Below are 14,086 nucleotides of genomic sequence, written 5' to 3'. Positions count from 1 at the left end.
GTGTTGGGGTAAAGTGAGATGTAGAACACAATCATAAGTGTATAACTGGTTGGCAGCAGTGAGGGAAGCCCCAGATCTCCCAGCTCCTCTAGCTGAGCACTTGCTGATCCTTGCCCTTGTGTCACCCTCTGGAAATTGCCAGTAGCTGCCCTTAACCCAGAGCTTTTTTCTCAGGTGCTACAGGCCCTGCAGTGAAATCCGATTCCCCCTCTGCTCCCAGTATTGCACCTCTCAACGATGGGGTGTCTGCATCGTCCTTGCTGACAACAGCCAGCCAACACTCAACAGCTCTGAGCAGCCTGAGCCACAGTGAGGAGCTTCCCAGTACAACCACTGCCCAGCTCAGCAGGTGAGTGAGTGGAGGGAGTGGATTTCTGAAGAAGCAGAACTAGAAGCAGGAATCAATATCAGAGTCTGTCTCATGCAATGAGGAAGACTAAGATGACTCATCCAGTTTGAGAAGATGGGAAATGGGATGATGTTGACTCTCTCACCTTGGTTTGACAACCTTTTATTTCTTTTCCTGCAGTGCATTACCCACCCAGCAGAACAGTCTGTCCTCATCCACATCCTCTGGGCGAACATCAACTTCAACTCTTCTGGTGAGTCTGGGTATGCTCTTGCACTGTGTACCACATTTCTGCTCGACTTGGCAGGATCTGCTGGGGTGCCTGACCTTGGGGCTGTGGTGGTGATGGGAGCTGCCAGGCTGCTGGCTGTCCTGCTGGAGTTTGGGTGCTGTGTGGAGAGAGAGGACAGGGGGTTATGTCAGAACACTCACTGTGCATCTGTGGCTCAAGGCTGTTGATACTCTGCCTGTTTCTGACTGAGCAGTGCCTTCTTTTGAGCCTGTAGTAGCCCTTGAAGGTGCTGCAGTCACAACCACATTTGGAGCAAACTGGTAGTTGATGCATTGTAACCAAACATCTCTACTGCTGGAGTTCTTGCAGTACAGTTCCTGGGTATCAGCTTCTACAGCAGAGTAAATATTCCTGCTGCAAATGTGGTGTCAAGCCCTGCTCCCCTCATCAGACAGATGTGTTGGGATGTAACCACGAGAGAGGCTTGTAAGCATTGGGGGTTGGCTACTGTCAGGAGTTTGGACTTAAGCCAGGTTCACTGCAGAAACTTCCAGATGCAGCCAGAGCTGCACAATGTTCTGCGTAGAGTGTCCTGTGGTACCTTGGTTCCATCTGCCTGGTCCCCTGACTCTCCTCCCTTCCTTCCCTAGCACACAAGTGTGGAGAGTGAAGCAAGCCTCCATTCTTCTGCTAGTACTTTCTCCACCTCCTCCAGCACGGTGTCAGCAGCCCCACCAGCTGTCAGCGTTTCATCCAGCCTCAGCAGTGTCAGCAGCCTGGGCCTCAGCCTCAGCAGCAACTCCACCGTGACGGCCTCGACTCGCAGCTCCGTTGCAACCACGTCAGGTACTTTCCTGGGTACTGCTGTACTGAAGGAGGGTGTGAGGGCTAAGAGAGTGAGCTTTTGCTGTTTGCTTCACTGTGGAGCTTTTCTTTTCTCTTCCTTTTTCAGGAAAAGCCCCTCCCAATCTCCCTCCTGGAGTCCCACCGTTGTTGCCTAATCCATACATCATGGCTCCAGGGTTGCTACATGCCTATCCGGTGAGTGGAACTTTGCAGTGGTATCATGCCACCAGGTCCCTCCTGTCTCCCTCTGCAGCAGGGAGGGATGTAGCATCGTGGAGAAAGCAAAAACTGTGACATAGCCTAGCAGGGCTGCCTTGCTGTTTTTTCCATGATACCCATGTGCCCATGGGGGTAAATGTGTTGTGATCACCCCAGAGCAGAATCTGTGTGCCTGTTCTCTGTAGCCTCTCCAGCCTTTGAGGAGCAGCAGCCCTTGGGCAGAGCACAGTGTGTGGAAGCACAGAGCTATGTTAGAAATGTGATGTGACAAAGGGCAAAGAGTCAGGGCAAGGATAGCAATGGCCACAAAGCCTAGAGGTGTGTGTCACACCCTCTCCTGAAGGCGAGGACAGATTTTAGTCTTGGGATGATTTCCAGAAAAAAACTGCTGGCTGGCTTTGTGGTCTGGAGCACTTTCCTTTGAACAACTCACACAAACTTCTGGCAGCATCAACCTGCGTAGAGACTCTGGCTGCCTGCACCTGGTGGCTCATGTGGCTGTTGACCAGCTACTTCTGGTTTTCTCTCACTTTTATCTAAATGTTTAATCTAAAATTAGTTGTCATTATCTACTCCATGTCCCTAATGTCATCTCTGGCTCTTTTTCTAGCCACAGGTGTATGGATATGATGACTTGCAAATGCTCCAGACAAGATTCCCATTGGTGAGTACTGCAGAGTGACAGGACACACCACTTCCACTGGTGCTGCTTGGGTAGACAGGTCAGCTGTGGGCAGTCCTGAAGAGCTGGCAGAATGGGGTGCTGAGTGGATGCACCTCTCCGTAGCAGCAGTGAGGAGTTAATCAGTTGTTCCTTGGCACGTGGGGAGCGTGAGTTACTCATACAGCAGCATTCCTTGTGGAGCCAAGGAGCATGAGTTACAGCAGCAGCACTGTTATGAAGATTCACCTCTGATCCATGACTGAGCCAATGAGTAAATACCTAATGAGAATGGGCTTTATTTAGCAATAGGATGTCTCCAATTTCTTGTGAAGCAGGGGCCAGGGGGAAGGTCCAGGCAGTTTAAGGACTGCATACCAGTAGACCTTATCTGGTTCTTCTCATAGCCAGATGAGGGGGATGGTACATGCTACAAAAACCTGGGGCTGCTGTAGGTTATGATCAGCCTGGATGTGGCTGGTATCTTGCAGCTGCAGTACAGAAATTCCTCTCTCTCAGAAGATACTGCCTTGTACTTTGGACAGAGCTGATAAAATGTATTTTCCTTTTGGTTTTATTCATCAGGATTACTACAGCATCCCATTCCCTACACCTACCACACCACTGACTGGAAGAGATGGCAGCCTGAGCAGCAATCCATATTCTGGTAGGGAAAAAGATTGTTCTGATTCCCATCCCATCAGGGTTTGTGCTGCTTCTACTAGTGTCCTGGTCTTTGTCCACTGGAGCGACATCTGCACTGTGCCTCCTGCACTGCTTTTGGTTTGGAGCATGCTTCTCACAGCTAAATTCTTGCCTTCCCTTTGGGCATCTGGTTGTGTCAAGGTCTGATACTGGGAAGAGGTGGGCAAAGTAGGAGTTAATGGGGCAGTTGGAAAGGGAGCGAGGAAGGGCTGAAAGGTTCTGCAAGGCCTACAACTGGGGAACTGCTTTCCAGGTGGTTGTGAGGCAGGTGGTAAGCAGTGCTTCTCAAGTACTGAGAGTGAAAATACAAAGAAACACAAAATATGGAGAAATTACTCTTTTTTTTCTATGGGACAATCTCATGGAGAAAGCAAGTGAGAAATTTGGGACCTGTCAAACTCAACCCAAGAGCCCAGTGGGTGCATGATCTCTCACTGACCTTGGCAGGTGTGTTAATGCACTGCCAATCCCCAGTGGGCAGTGACTGTGCTGAGCTTTCACAGGCTTTAGGAATTGTTGCACTTTGAGGTTTGCTCTTTTTCCAGCACCACTTCTCCTCAACTTTGGCAGGAGCTGGTTTGTGTGGAAGTGCTTTTGCCCAGCTGAGGCTGAAATGACAAGCTCAGAGCATGGCACTATGTGAACTCTGAATTGGAGAGTGTTTGCATGGAAGAGCCAAGCAGGTGCTCATCCAGATCAGCACAGGGAGCTTCCCCCAGCCCTGCAGCCAAGCCCTGCACAGCCCAGGCAGGGATCTGGATTGTGTTCAGTCCTGCTGCTGGTGCATGGAGAAGGATGAGGGAGAGCTCTAGCATCAGGCTCTGCTGGCAGGTTTATCCAGTGCCAGATTTGGGCTTAGCTACTGTGTATTCCTTTGCCTCTGTAGTCCTGTTAGGACCAAGGAGCAATTAACAGTTTTGCCTTATCAGTGTACAAAGGTCTGAGCGTTCCTGAGGGCCACAGTCCTTGGCAGTGGCAGGAGGTGTGGGGGGAAGGTGAAGTCACTGCTTATCAAAAGACTGGGTCACCTTTGGGCTGTGTTGGAACGGGCCAGGATCTAGCATCTGTTCTTCACTCTCCTTTCACCTCCTCTGTTGCAGGTGACTTAACAAAATTTGGCCGAGGTGATGCCTCTTCTCCTGCTCCTGCAACAACTCTGGCACAGCCTCAGCAGAGCCAGACCCAGACTCACCACACCACGCAGCAGACGTTCCTGAACCCGGCGCTGCCTCCCGGCTACAGTTACACCAGTCTGCCATACTACACAGGGGTACCAGGGCTCCCCAGCACCTTCCAGTATGGGCCCGCCGTGTTCCCTGTGAGTTTCCCAGAGGCAAGGAGTGGGATTTGGGCAGAAGGGTGTCACAGCAAAGCTCCTCCTCACTCTGTTCCTCTCTGTTCTGTAGGTTGCTCCTACCTCTTCCAAGCAGCATGGTGTGAATGTCAGCGTCAATGCATCAGCAACCCCTTTCCAGCAGCCCAGTGGCTATGGCTCTCATGGGTACAGTACTGGTAAGAGACCCACAAGAGCACCTTCCACAGCAGCAGGGCTTGCTCCCAGTCTTACTGGCTGTGATAGGGAGTGCTGTCTTACAGCAGTAATAGAGGAAAATGCCAGGGGTGCCACTCCCAAGTAGTTTATTATCCTTAGGCCCAGGATTGTTCTGCATCCAGGTCTGGAGCAGGTTTGGGGGTTATAGATCACTTCATGCCCTCCTCTGTGTCCCACAGTCAGCTGTCTGGGCCCTTGGACCCCTATCAGAAGCTTAAGCTGCTGAATTGTTCGGTTTTGTTTGGGTTTTTTAACTGCCTATACAGCAATTGTTCTGGATTTGAACTTGTTTCCCCCCAGTGTTTGGCAGACACTTTCTAGGGAAGTGTCCTTGATTCAAAGGTACAGGAAGGTCACAAACCTGCCACCTGTCTTGGTACTTGGTTGGTGTGTGGCTGACTTACTCAGGGCTGCATTTGGCTCCCTCTTCCAGCCTTTAAATTCCTCTTGTCCCTTTTTTCACTGCATTAGAGCCCTTCAAGATACTGTTTTTCCTTTGCAAAGATATTTCAGCTTTCACCTGATGCTGAGTCCTTCAGACTGCTTTCATTTGAGCACTTTTTCCAGGCATTAAATGATGGCTGAGGTGTCCTCTGGTCCACCCTCTTTTACAGACAGCTGACACCCTGTGGGGCTTGTGTTGTCAGTCACTGCACCAGCCATCCCAGCCCACAGCTGAGTTGCCTTTACATGCAATTGGCTGTTTTACACACAAGAAGCTTTTGGGCTGTTCTTGCTGCTGTGCCACACGCTGTGGCTTTGTTTCCCTGTCTGTCCACTGTGTTCCCCAGCTCTCCTCAGAGCTGCTGTTTTCCATGTGTTTCTCTGGATGGCAGCCAGCCCTTCAGCTGGTTTCTAGAAGCATTTTGAAACAGTGTATGTCCAGATCAAAATAACTTATATGGGTGCTTTGCATGCGGTCATGCCAGGGCCTGGCTGCCCAGGCCAATCTGTCTGCTGACCTCTGACCACTGGAGCTCTCCACCAGGTCCTGCTGGTGTTGGCAGCAAGCAGCTTCTGCTGGCCCAGTGGCTGCTGCCTAACACCCACCTCTCCCTTCTCCCCAGGTGTATCCGTGACATCCAGTAATACAGGCGTGCCGGATATCTCGGGCTCTGTCTACTCCAAAACTCAGGTTAGTGTCTGTGAGTGGGCAGGAGTGCATTGCTGGGGAAGAGAAGCCAAGCTCTGAGACAGCCTCCCTGGGCAATGAGGTCTCTTCCCCTTGCATCAGTCAGCCTGGAGAAGAGAAATGCTTGACTTTTCCCAGCTTAGAGCAATTCCAAGTCCAGAAAGAGCCATAGGAAGAGACTCTGTCCTTTCTCTGTAGCACATGCTGACTCCGGGCCTGTGATGTGTAGAGATGGGGAGGGGCACACTGCCAGCCTGGCTCCTAGCCCTTATTCTGCCATTGGCATCTCCTTCTTAGCAATCCTTCGAGAAGCAGGGATTTCACACTGGAACCCCAGCAGCCTCCTTCAACCTGCCTTCGGCGCTGGGCAGCGGCGGCCCTATCAACCCTGCAACAGCGGCGGCATACCCCCCCACCCCCTTCATGCACATCCTGACCCCGCATCAGCAGCCTCACTCGCAGATCCTCCACCACCACCTGCAGCAGGACGGGCAGGTAAGCGATGCCCCTGGTGCCTGAGCCCCTTGCTGGGGTATCTCCTAGGGCTCTTGCTCCCCCTTTACTCCCCTGGTCCCCCTCTCCCTCCCTGCCTCCCTCCCTCATGCTCTGCAGCGGACACACGCAGTGACATGCACATGCTCACACCTGCACATACACACAGGGCTGGTAAGAGGACGAGGTGAGAAGGAAGGCCTGGGGTGCGCTCTGCCAGGGTGGGTACTCCGCACAACCCCCCTGCTGCTGGGCTGCACCAGGTATGGCCAGGTAGTGCCCCCTCATGCAGACACATCTGGGGCACCCTGACCTCCGCCATCCTCAGAGGGGCAGCTCTGCAGGTCAGCACCAAAGGGGTTACTCGCCATAGCCACGACCCTGCAGGAGCTTTCAGGTCTAACCATGGATTTCTATTGTCATAGTTTGTCCCTTTATTTTACATATCCTGGTACTGCAACAGCTTCCATATTTGCAGATGATACTGTGCTGCCAACGCCAGCAGGAAGATCAGGTAATGAACTCTCTGAAAATGCATTGCACTTGCCCTGGGGTCTGCCCCGCCCCTAAGGCTCCCCAGGATCACATCGCCCCTTCCTTCTGCCCCGTGGCCCCGCGAGGCGAGGAGAGAGGCCCTCAGTCAGTATGTGCACACACACACCCACGTGCAGACACAACCCGCACCCACCCTTCCCTGTCTCCCCCCTCCCTGCTGCTCGGCGGCCGGCGCGAGCTGTCCGTGGGCCTGTGCGCTGCTGGCCTGGAGGAAGGTGCGGAGCCCAGGGAGGGTGCTGGGGCTGCTGGGGCACGGGCGGTGCAGCTGTGCACTGCCAGAGGCAGCCCCTGCCCCAGCGCCGGGGAGCTCAGCTGGGCTGAGCCAGATTGGCGGCTGCCAAGGAGCTGTTGTCCAAAGTGTCTTCTTCTGGGGCCGAGGCGTGCCAGCATTACCCTGTGGAGTAGGCTGGGGGTGGTTCCCCTGCACTCACCACCTGCTTCTCCTTCTGCCCTTTCCCACAGAGCGGCTCCGGGCAGCGCAGCCAAGGTAGCTCCATCCCCCAGAAATCCCAGGCCAACAAGTCTGCCTACAACAGCTACAGCTGGGGCGCCAACTGAGGCCTGGGCCCCTCGCCACCACTTGCTTCCGGAAGAGAATCCCAGCGAACCCCGATGATGACGAAGGATCCCAGGGAGGAGAGAGCCCTGCGGTGGGGAGCACCCGGGCCCCCAGCCCCAGCAGGGCCCCGCAGGGCAGGCTGCAGGCACCTCTGCGTTGTCTGTCTTCAGCCACTTTCCTGTTGTATGTAATATAGAATTTGTATTTTTTCTTTTTTTTTTTTTCCCCTTTTTTTTTTTTTTCTCTCTCTGCATTCAGATCTGAACCGTTTGCCGTAGGGGCCTTTTTTGGTTTTTACTCCTTTCTATCCCCTCTCCCATCCTGCTGCCCCAGAACCTCTCAGATCCAAAGGAGTGGAAGCTGCGAGTCGCCTACAGCAAACCCCCTTATTATTAGGATTAAGACCAGTAATTGATATGAGCAGCATTGTAAGATTAATTAGTTGAAGTGTTTTTTTTGTACCGTGTTCTAAATTTAATGGATAAATGTGTCTTGTATATAAAAACAAAAACCCCATGCTGTCCTCTAGTTCTCTCATTTCTCCCCCCCCCGCCAGGGGGGGCCCCCCCCCGATATTTTATGTTCTCCATCTATGTCCCTCCATCCTCACGGGCCCAGAGTGCAGGTCCTGCCCTGCTTGCACGCTGTAAGTATCTTCTGCTTTTGGGTTGGGGATTTTTTTTCTTTTTTTTTCTTTTTTTCTTTTTTTTTTTGTTGTTTGTTTGTTTTGGTTTTTTTTTTTGTTTTGTTTTGTTTTGTTTTGGTTTTGATTTGATTTGATTTGTGGGTTTTTGTTTGTTTGGTTTGGGTTTTTGTTTGTTTTGTTTTGGGTTTTTTCTATGCAGTCCAGATCTTGTATTTTTCAGTTCTACCTGATCCCTTCAGCTGCAGCCCCAAGTGGGGATTTACTGAAGAGAATAAAGATCACAAAGTGATGTGTGTATTTTTTCCACCTTCTCAGCCTCGTTCCCTATTTTTGGTGCAGGGGGTGGGAGGCCCTGGGCACTGGGGGCAGTGCTTCCCCCTCCCCCCCAGCGTCTGGCTGATGTTTTTGTGCCCTCCTGTTGTGGATTTTTCCTTTGCCTAGCTGCAGCAGTGGGCGGCAGGATGCCAGTGCACAGATAATGCCACTATCCTACCCCTCCCTTCCCTGAGACCCTCACCCTTCATTTCTACCTCGTACTGTGCTTTGCCTGATGTCCCCACTAGTCTGGTGCTGCTGGTCCTCCTTTTGGAGGTTGAGGGGTGCTCCCCAGCCCCCTCTTCCCCCCGAGCTCAGCGGGACAGGCGGGAGGGAGGGCAGTGGGGCCGCTGGTGCGGCTGGAAGCGCTGCCTGTCCCCGCAGCGCCTGCTCAGCTGCCCTTGACCCTGTGCTTCCCCTCAGCCTCCTCGCTGCAAGGTACGGGGCTGCGGCTTTGGGGAGCCCCTGCGGCCCTGGGGGGCGGAGTTGGAGCCCTCCGGTGTTGTGGGGGCTGGGGGGGGGGGGAGCGGCAGGGCTGCGCGGGCCTCAGAGAGCCCAGCTGGGGGCCAGAGCCGGGCTGCTGCATGGAGCCCGCTCCCCGCCAGCCCTCCCGCCCTGGTTCCGGCAGCACCCACCCCCCACGGGGGCCCCGGGACACAGGCCCCGGGTAGCGCGGGCACGGGGCCCGTACGGTCGGACGGGGCGGGCTCCGGCCCTCGGGGGGCACGGGCCGGGCCCCGCTGCCTCGCGACACCCGGCGGCGCTTTGCGGCCGCGGCGCTTTGCGGCAGCGCGGCCCGGGCGCGGCGGCGGGACGGGGGAGCGGGGTCCGGCGGGGCCGGGAGCGGGATGAGCTTCTACGACGCGTTTCGCGGCTTCTTCGGCTTCCCGGGGCGCTGCAGGTACCGGGACCCTGCCTGGCCCGGCCCCTGGGTCCCCCCGGCCCCGCCCGCACAGACCCTGTCCCTCTTTCAACCCCCCGGCCCCCAGTTGCCCCCCCGGCACCGGCCCGCTTCCCGGTTGCTCCGAGCTGTCCGGGTGTCTCAGTGCCGCGGTCCCGCAGACCACGAGACCCGCTGTTCGGCGGCGCGGCGTGGGACGAGGAGGAGGAGGATGGCGGCCCATCCATGTCGCAGCCCCCCCAGGACTTCGGCTTCGGATTCAGTCCTGGCTCGCCCCGCGGCGCCTTCGAGGAGCTGTTCCGGGACATGGGCGAGCTCCTGGGCGTCTTCGGGGGGTTCTGGGCCGATCCCCAGCAGCCTTTCGGTGGGTGCGGGAAGGGCTCAACGAGACGCTTGGGGCCGCTCAGAGCCCCTCGGCCTGACCGACCCCCTTCTGCTGCCCAGAGTCCGCCCTGCCCGGCCCCGATGGAGGCAGCGCGGGGCGACCGCTGCGGGACTCGATGCTGAAGCACCCGGAGAGCGCCCCTGCCAGCGCGGCCCCGGGGAGCTCCGGGAGCGCTGGCGATCTGGCCCGGCCATGGAGACCCTTCTTAGGGGTGGGTGAGGGGTCTGGGGTCTGCCTCCCGCAGGCGCAACAGTGGTAGCCAGCTCTGTGCTGTTGCGGTGCTGCCCCAGTGTGGCTCTTTGCCTCCCGTCGCTGGCGTCAGTGGTGCGTGGTTTTGTCTTGCAGCTGGAAGATGCTCACCGGGCTCCTCCTGGCCTCAAGGAAGATCAAGGTGGGTGCTGGGGCTGGGGGGTCTCTGCCCTCGCTGCTCCACCACCTGTGCTGCCACAGGCTCTGGGGCACATCCCCATGCTGCAGCCACCATCTCACATCTTCCCACAGACCTGGACTCCCAGGTCTCCTCCGTGGGGCTGGGGACCATCCTGAGACCCAACGAGCCCAAGTCCCACTCTTACTTCCAGAGTGTCTCTGTCACCAAAGTGACTCTCCCTGATGGGGTGAGTGTCTCTGCAGGTGCAGCAGGGCTTTGGGAGACCTGGGGACACGGTCCCCGTGGCCGGGGAGTGTCTCAGGGCCTGGCACTCTGCACAGGCGGTAGAGGAGCGCCGCACTGTGCAGGACAGCCAGGGCCGCCGGGAGACAACAGTGACGCGCCGGAGGGGGGACCAGGCCTTCATCACCACCACCAAGGAGGATGGGCACAACAAGGACTATCGGGAGGACGTGGTCAACATGGATGACCGTGAGTGAGGTTTGGGGGGGACGCAAGGAGTGGACGGGGGCTCAACTGATGGAGTTCTCCATGCCCTCCCAGAGGAGCTGGCACAGTTCGCTGGCACGTGGCCGCAGCAAGACGAGCTTCATGCTCCCAACCTGAGTGACCCCTCGTCTGCGCTGGGCAGCTTCTTCCGACGCTGGTTCTCGAGCTGGTAGCTGTGCCCAGTCCTGACTGAGCAGCCCATATGTGCGACAGGTGCAGGCTGGGGGGACGCTGGACTTGCCAGGGCCGTCAGAGCAGGCAGTGGGCAGCAGCCTCTTCTCACCACCTGTTTTTGTTGTAGATGGGTCAGATCCTGCTGGGAAGTGGTGCCTGGGCTGGAGGCTGCCTACCCTCTGCAGTGCTGCGGAGCCACCGGGACCCCTGTGGGGGCCAAGTGTATGTGTGTACAGAGCAATAAAGTCTATTTATGCTGAACGGTGACCTGCCATGCTCCTTCAGACTGGAATCTCATGGGTTTGGAGGCAGATTCCCCCTGGCCACCAGGACGTCTCTGGGGGACTGCCTCAGGGGTGCAGGTGGTTGCTGGGTTCCTGTGCCTGCACTGCTCCCTTCTTACCTCCCTCTCCCATTTCATTGCCCGATGCTGTGCTAATGCCTCCCCTGGGCCACTCGAGCGCCTGGCCCAGCCCAGAGACCTTTCCAGGGCCTCTTTATTAGTGTTGACTGCAGCTGTGGCTTGGGTAGGGATGGGGCAGGGATAAACGGGATTCCTGGCCAGGAAATACCTGTGCCTACTCACCTGAGTGAGGTCTTAGCTCCTCATGGCCACTTGGGGATCAGGGTGCTCCCACCAGGCCTGGCCCTACTGAGGTGCCTTCTTACCTCCCTCTCCCATTTCATTGCCCGATGCTGTGCTAATGCCTCCCCTGGGCCACTCGAGCGCCTGGCCCAGCCCAGAGACCTTTCCAGGGCCTCTTTATTAGTGTTGACTGCAGCTGTGGCTTGGGTAGGGATGGGGCAGGGATAAACGGGATTCCTGGCCAGGAAATACCTGTGCCTACTCACCTGAGTGAGGTCTTAGCTCCTCATGGCCACTTGGGGATCAGGGTGCTCCCACCAGGCCTGGCCCTACTGAGGTGCAGCATCATCACGAAGTGTCCCTGGCCCCACACAGGACTCTGTTCCCTGCCAGGCGTCTCCCTTGGTGCAGCCCTGATTGGTTTAAAGTCTGCACGTTATCATGCACCTGGCTCTGGGGCTCATAAAACCTGCTGCAAATGAGATACCTACACCACCCTCACTGCTGCCGCTGCTGTCACTGCTGCTGTCACCACTGCAGTCACCACTGCCCCTTACCAGTCAGCACTTATGGGCACCACTTCTTTCTTGTCAAGGGCCCGGGCTCTGCTCCGCGTCCGGAATCAGCTGGTGCGGGAATGCCTGGCTGAGCTGCTGTCCACCTTCGTGCTCATTGTAAGCAGGGCACGTGGGTGGGCCGGGGCTGATGGGGGGGCCGTGTGGGTGGGACAGGGCTGACGGTGGGGTGGTGGCAGACGCCAGGGGTCCCAGGGCTCTGCTGCTTGCCCCTTGGAGTTGGAGGGGTTTGGGGCTGCCCCACACTCAAATGTGCAACTCAGCACTGCCTGTCCTCCCACTTGGACCCTGTTCCCACAGCATGGTCTGCCCTGTGCCATGGCTCTGGTGCAATTAGGGTGTGGTGGTGGGCAGTGTGTGCCTCCGAGCAGGCAAAGGCTGGTGCTCTGGTGCTGTTCTTAGCATTTGGGCTGCATCCCATGATAGCAAATGGTGTCCCTGTGGCTGTGTCGTGGCACCTCTTCCCCACCACCTCCCCACAGAAGCACTTTACTTAATTGCTTATAAGTTGGTTGCTTTGCCATCAAAACCATAAGTGAGAGCAGTAACCACCTCCCTGCCAGTCCCTGTCTGGTGTCCCAAGTACTGAGGAACAAAACCATGGGGGTAGCACAAGCATAGCCCTCGCCTTGCTGCCCTGCAGTATCAGCAATGGGAGGTTCTCAGCACAGGTCCACCAGGGCTAAGGTGTGGCTACATCCCTCTTCTACAGATAATCACCCTGAGCGGTGCTGCACAGAAGATCACCAGCTTTGAGATGAAGGGGAACCTCCTCACCAGCTACCTGGCAGGCGCCCTGGCCGTCATGGCAGGCATCTACATAGCAGGAGGAATCTCTGGTGAGACAGAGGAAGGGGTCCCAGCTCTTGCTATCCCCTGGCACCGAGTCCCCCAGGACCCTCCACTCCCAGCCCTTCTCCCTACTCCATTGCAGGGGCCCACATGAACCCGGCGTTCTCCTTTGCCATGTGCCTGATGGAGCAGTTTCCCTGGTGGAAGTTTCCCATCTTTATGTTTGTGCAGACCTTGGCATCTTTCCTATCTGCTGGAGCTGTTTACATCCTCTACTATGGTATGGGGGAGCAGCATTGGGCAAGGGAACCCCATGGTGATGCTGGGCTGGCCAGGCTCATGGACATGCTCTGCCTCTGTCCCCCAGATGCCATCTGGCACTACAGCAACGGGACGCTTACTGTCTCTGGCCCCCGAGAAACTGCCTCCATCTTTGCCACCTACCCAGCTGACTACGTCTCCATCGCCAATGGCTTCTTGGACCAGGTGGGTGCCACTGTCAGCTCCCTCAGCCCCCTCCAATTGTGCCAGTCCCCATGGTGCTGAGCTGCTGCGTTGTCCCTGCAGGTGATTGGCACAGGGGTGCTGATTGTGGTCATCATGGGCATCATGGACACCCGCAACAAGGCTGTCCCCAAGGGCCTGGAACCAGTGGTCGTGGCTCTGTTGGTGCTCTCCATTGAGTCTTCCATGGGGTCCAACTGTGGTTGCCCCCTGAACCCTGCACGGGACATCGGGCCCCGGCTCTTCACCTATGTGGCAGGTTGGGGCCCGGAGGTCTTCAGGTGGGTAGAGGGAAGGGGGTGAGGTGGGGATGGCAGGGATGATCCCCAGGCCACTCTGTCCCGTCCTCAGCAGGGGCAATGGGTGGTGGTGGGTGCCACTGGTAGCACCACTGCTGGGGGCCGCCGTGGGCGCATTCCTGTACCAGCTCTTTGTGGCTTTCCACTACCCGGAGGAGGACAGCGACGTCCTGACAGAGCAGGGCTCCATCGTTCTAGTCAACACCACCATCGACCCAGACACTGGGATGTTGCCCAAGGAGAAGGACACTGGGGGGACAGTGCCTGCCGGGTATCCCCCACCACCATGTGCCAGCAGCACAGTCTCCCCCACAGTCCCTAACACACCATTAAAAAAGTCTTGAGGGCACGGGGTGTCTTGTCTATGGATTTGGGGGTGCAGGGATATGGTGAAGACCGTGGCCTCCAGCCCCCCAGGGAGAAGGCCGGCCAGGCTGCAGGGGCACCCTCGCCTGGGGAGCACGTGCTGCTAGTGTGGGGGTGCCCCGCTGGGATCTGGGGCTGTCCCCGGGGTCCCGGGACTGCCCCCTGGCAACCCCGGGACTGCCCCCTGGCAACCCCTGGGACTGTCTCCGGCCCCCCCAGGAGTCCCCCGGGAGGCCCTGGGGCTGTCTCTGGCTCCCCAGGACTCACACGGCCCCCCGGGACCTCCTGGAGCCGCCCCGCTGGCTGGGACGCGCCGGGGGTTGTAGTCCGGGCCAGCCCCGGGGCCGCGCTCCGTCGCTTC

At 57.2% G+C, this 14,086-nt stretch overlaps 3 protein-coding genes across 7 annotated transcripts in view; all 3 read left to right on the top strand.

Annotated features, from left to right (window-relative positions):
- The window catches only part of UBAP2L (ubiquitin associated protein 2 like), a 30,387-nt gene extending 22,129 nt beyond the window's left edge, over positions 1 to 8,258 (top strand). For 4 of the 5 annotated variants that reach the window (XM_082298751.1, XM_082298752.1, XM_082298754.1 and 1 more), the window contains 11 exons: positions 175 to 349; positions 530 to 602; positions 1,232 to 1,427; positions 1,534 to 1,622; positions 2,257 to 2,310; positions 2,893 to 2,974; positions 4,113 to 4,330; positions 4,419 to 4,524; positions 5,632 to 5,699; positions 5,994 to 6,191; positions 7,206 to 8,258. In XM_082298751.1, the coding sequence (XP_082154877.1) occupies positions 175 to 349; positions 530 to 602; positions 1,232 to 1,427; positions 1,534 to 1,622; positions 2,257 to 2,310; positions 2,893 to 2,974; positions 4,113 to 4,330; positions 4,419 to 4,524; positions 5,632 to 5,699; positions 5,994 to 6,191; positions 7,206 to 7,301 (1,355 nt within the window). In that variant the 3' untranslated portion in view covers positions 7,302 to 8,258. Of the gene's footprint in view, positions 1 to 174; positions 350 to 529; positions 603 to 1,231; positions 1,428 to 1,533; positions 1,623 to 2,256; positions 2,311 to 2,892; positions 2,975 to 4,112; positions 4,331 to 4,418; positions 4,525 to 5,631; positions 5,700 to 5,993; positions 6,192 to 6,651; positions 6,703 to 7,205 lie in introns of all 5 variants that reach the window. The other variant, XM_082298755.1, reaches the window with a different exon arrangement.
- Positions 8,259 to 9,023: 765 nt separating this feature from the next.
- On the top strand, positions 9,024 to 10,870 carry HAX1 (HCLS1 associated protein X-1). Its single transcript, XM_082298678.1, has 8 exons — positions 9,024 to 9,164; positions 9,326 to 9,528; positions 9,609 to 9,760; positions 9,895 to 9,940; positions 10,051 to 10,166; positions 10,261 to 10,411; positions 10,484 to 10,642; positions 10,731 to 10,870. The coding sequence occupies exons 1-7, from the start codon at positions 9,112 to 9,114 to the stop codon at positions 10,600 to 10,602; spliced, it is 840 nt and encodes a 279-aa protein (XP_082154804.1). The 5' UTR covers positions 9,024 to 9,111; the 3' UTR covers positions 10,603 to 10,642; positions 10,731 to 10,870.
- An 888-nt stretch (positions 10,871 to 11,758) lies between these two features.
- AQP10 (aquaporin 10) lies at positions 11,759 to 13,703 on the top strand (the record flags this gene model as incomplete). Its single annotated transcript, XM_082298449.1, has 6 exons — positions 11,759 to 11,863; positions 12,477 to 12,603; positions 12,699 to 12,836; positions 12,924 to 13,042; positions 13,124 to 13,341; positions 13,412 to 13,703. The coding sequence occupies 6 exons, from the start codon at positions 11,759 to 11,761 to the stop codon at positions 13,701 to 13,703; spliced, it is 999 nt and encodes a 332-aa protein (XP_082154575.1).
- Between the last annotated feature and the right edge of the window lie 383 nt (positions 13,704 to 14,086).

This window comes from Coloeus monedula (assembly GCF_965178545.1).
Source record: "Coloeus monedula genome assembly, chromosome: 29".
Taxonomy (NCBI): domain Eukaryota; kingdom Metazoa; phylum Chordata; class Aves; order Passeriformes; family Corvidae; genus Coloeus; species Coloeus monedula.
This window is presented reverse-complemented; position numbering and strand designations above follow the sequence as displayed.

Bases quoted from the DNA above. Each gene is read 5' to 3' on its own strand.
- HAX1 (XM_082298678.1), top strand. From the start codon at position 9,112: ATGAGCTTCTACGACGCGTTTCGCGGCTTCTTCGGCTTCCCGGGGCGC. The intron at 9,529-9,608 runs GTGGGTGCGGGA...TCTGCTGCCCAG, and splicing joins CGATCCCCAGCAGCCTTTCG to AGTCCGCCCTGCCCGGCCCC. The intron at 9,761-9,894 runs GTGGGTGAGGGG...TTTGTCTTGCAG, and splicing joins CATGGAGACCCTTCTTAGGG to CTGGAAGATGCTCACCGGGC.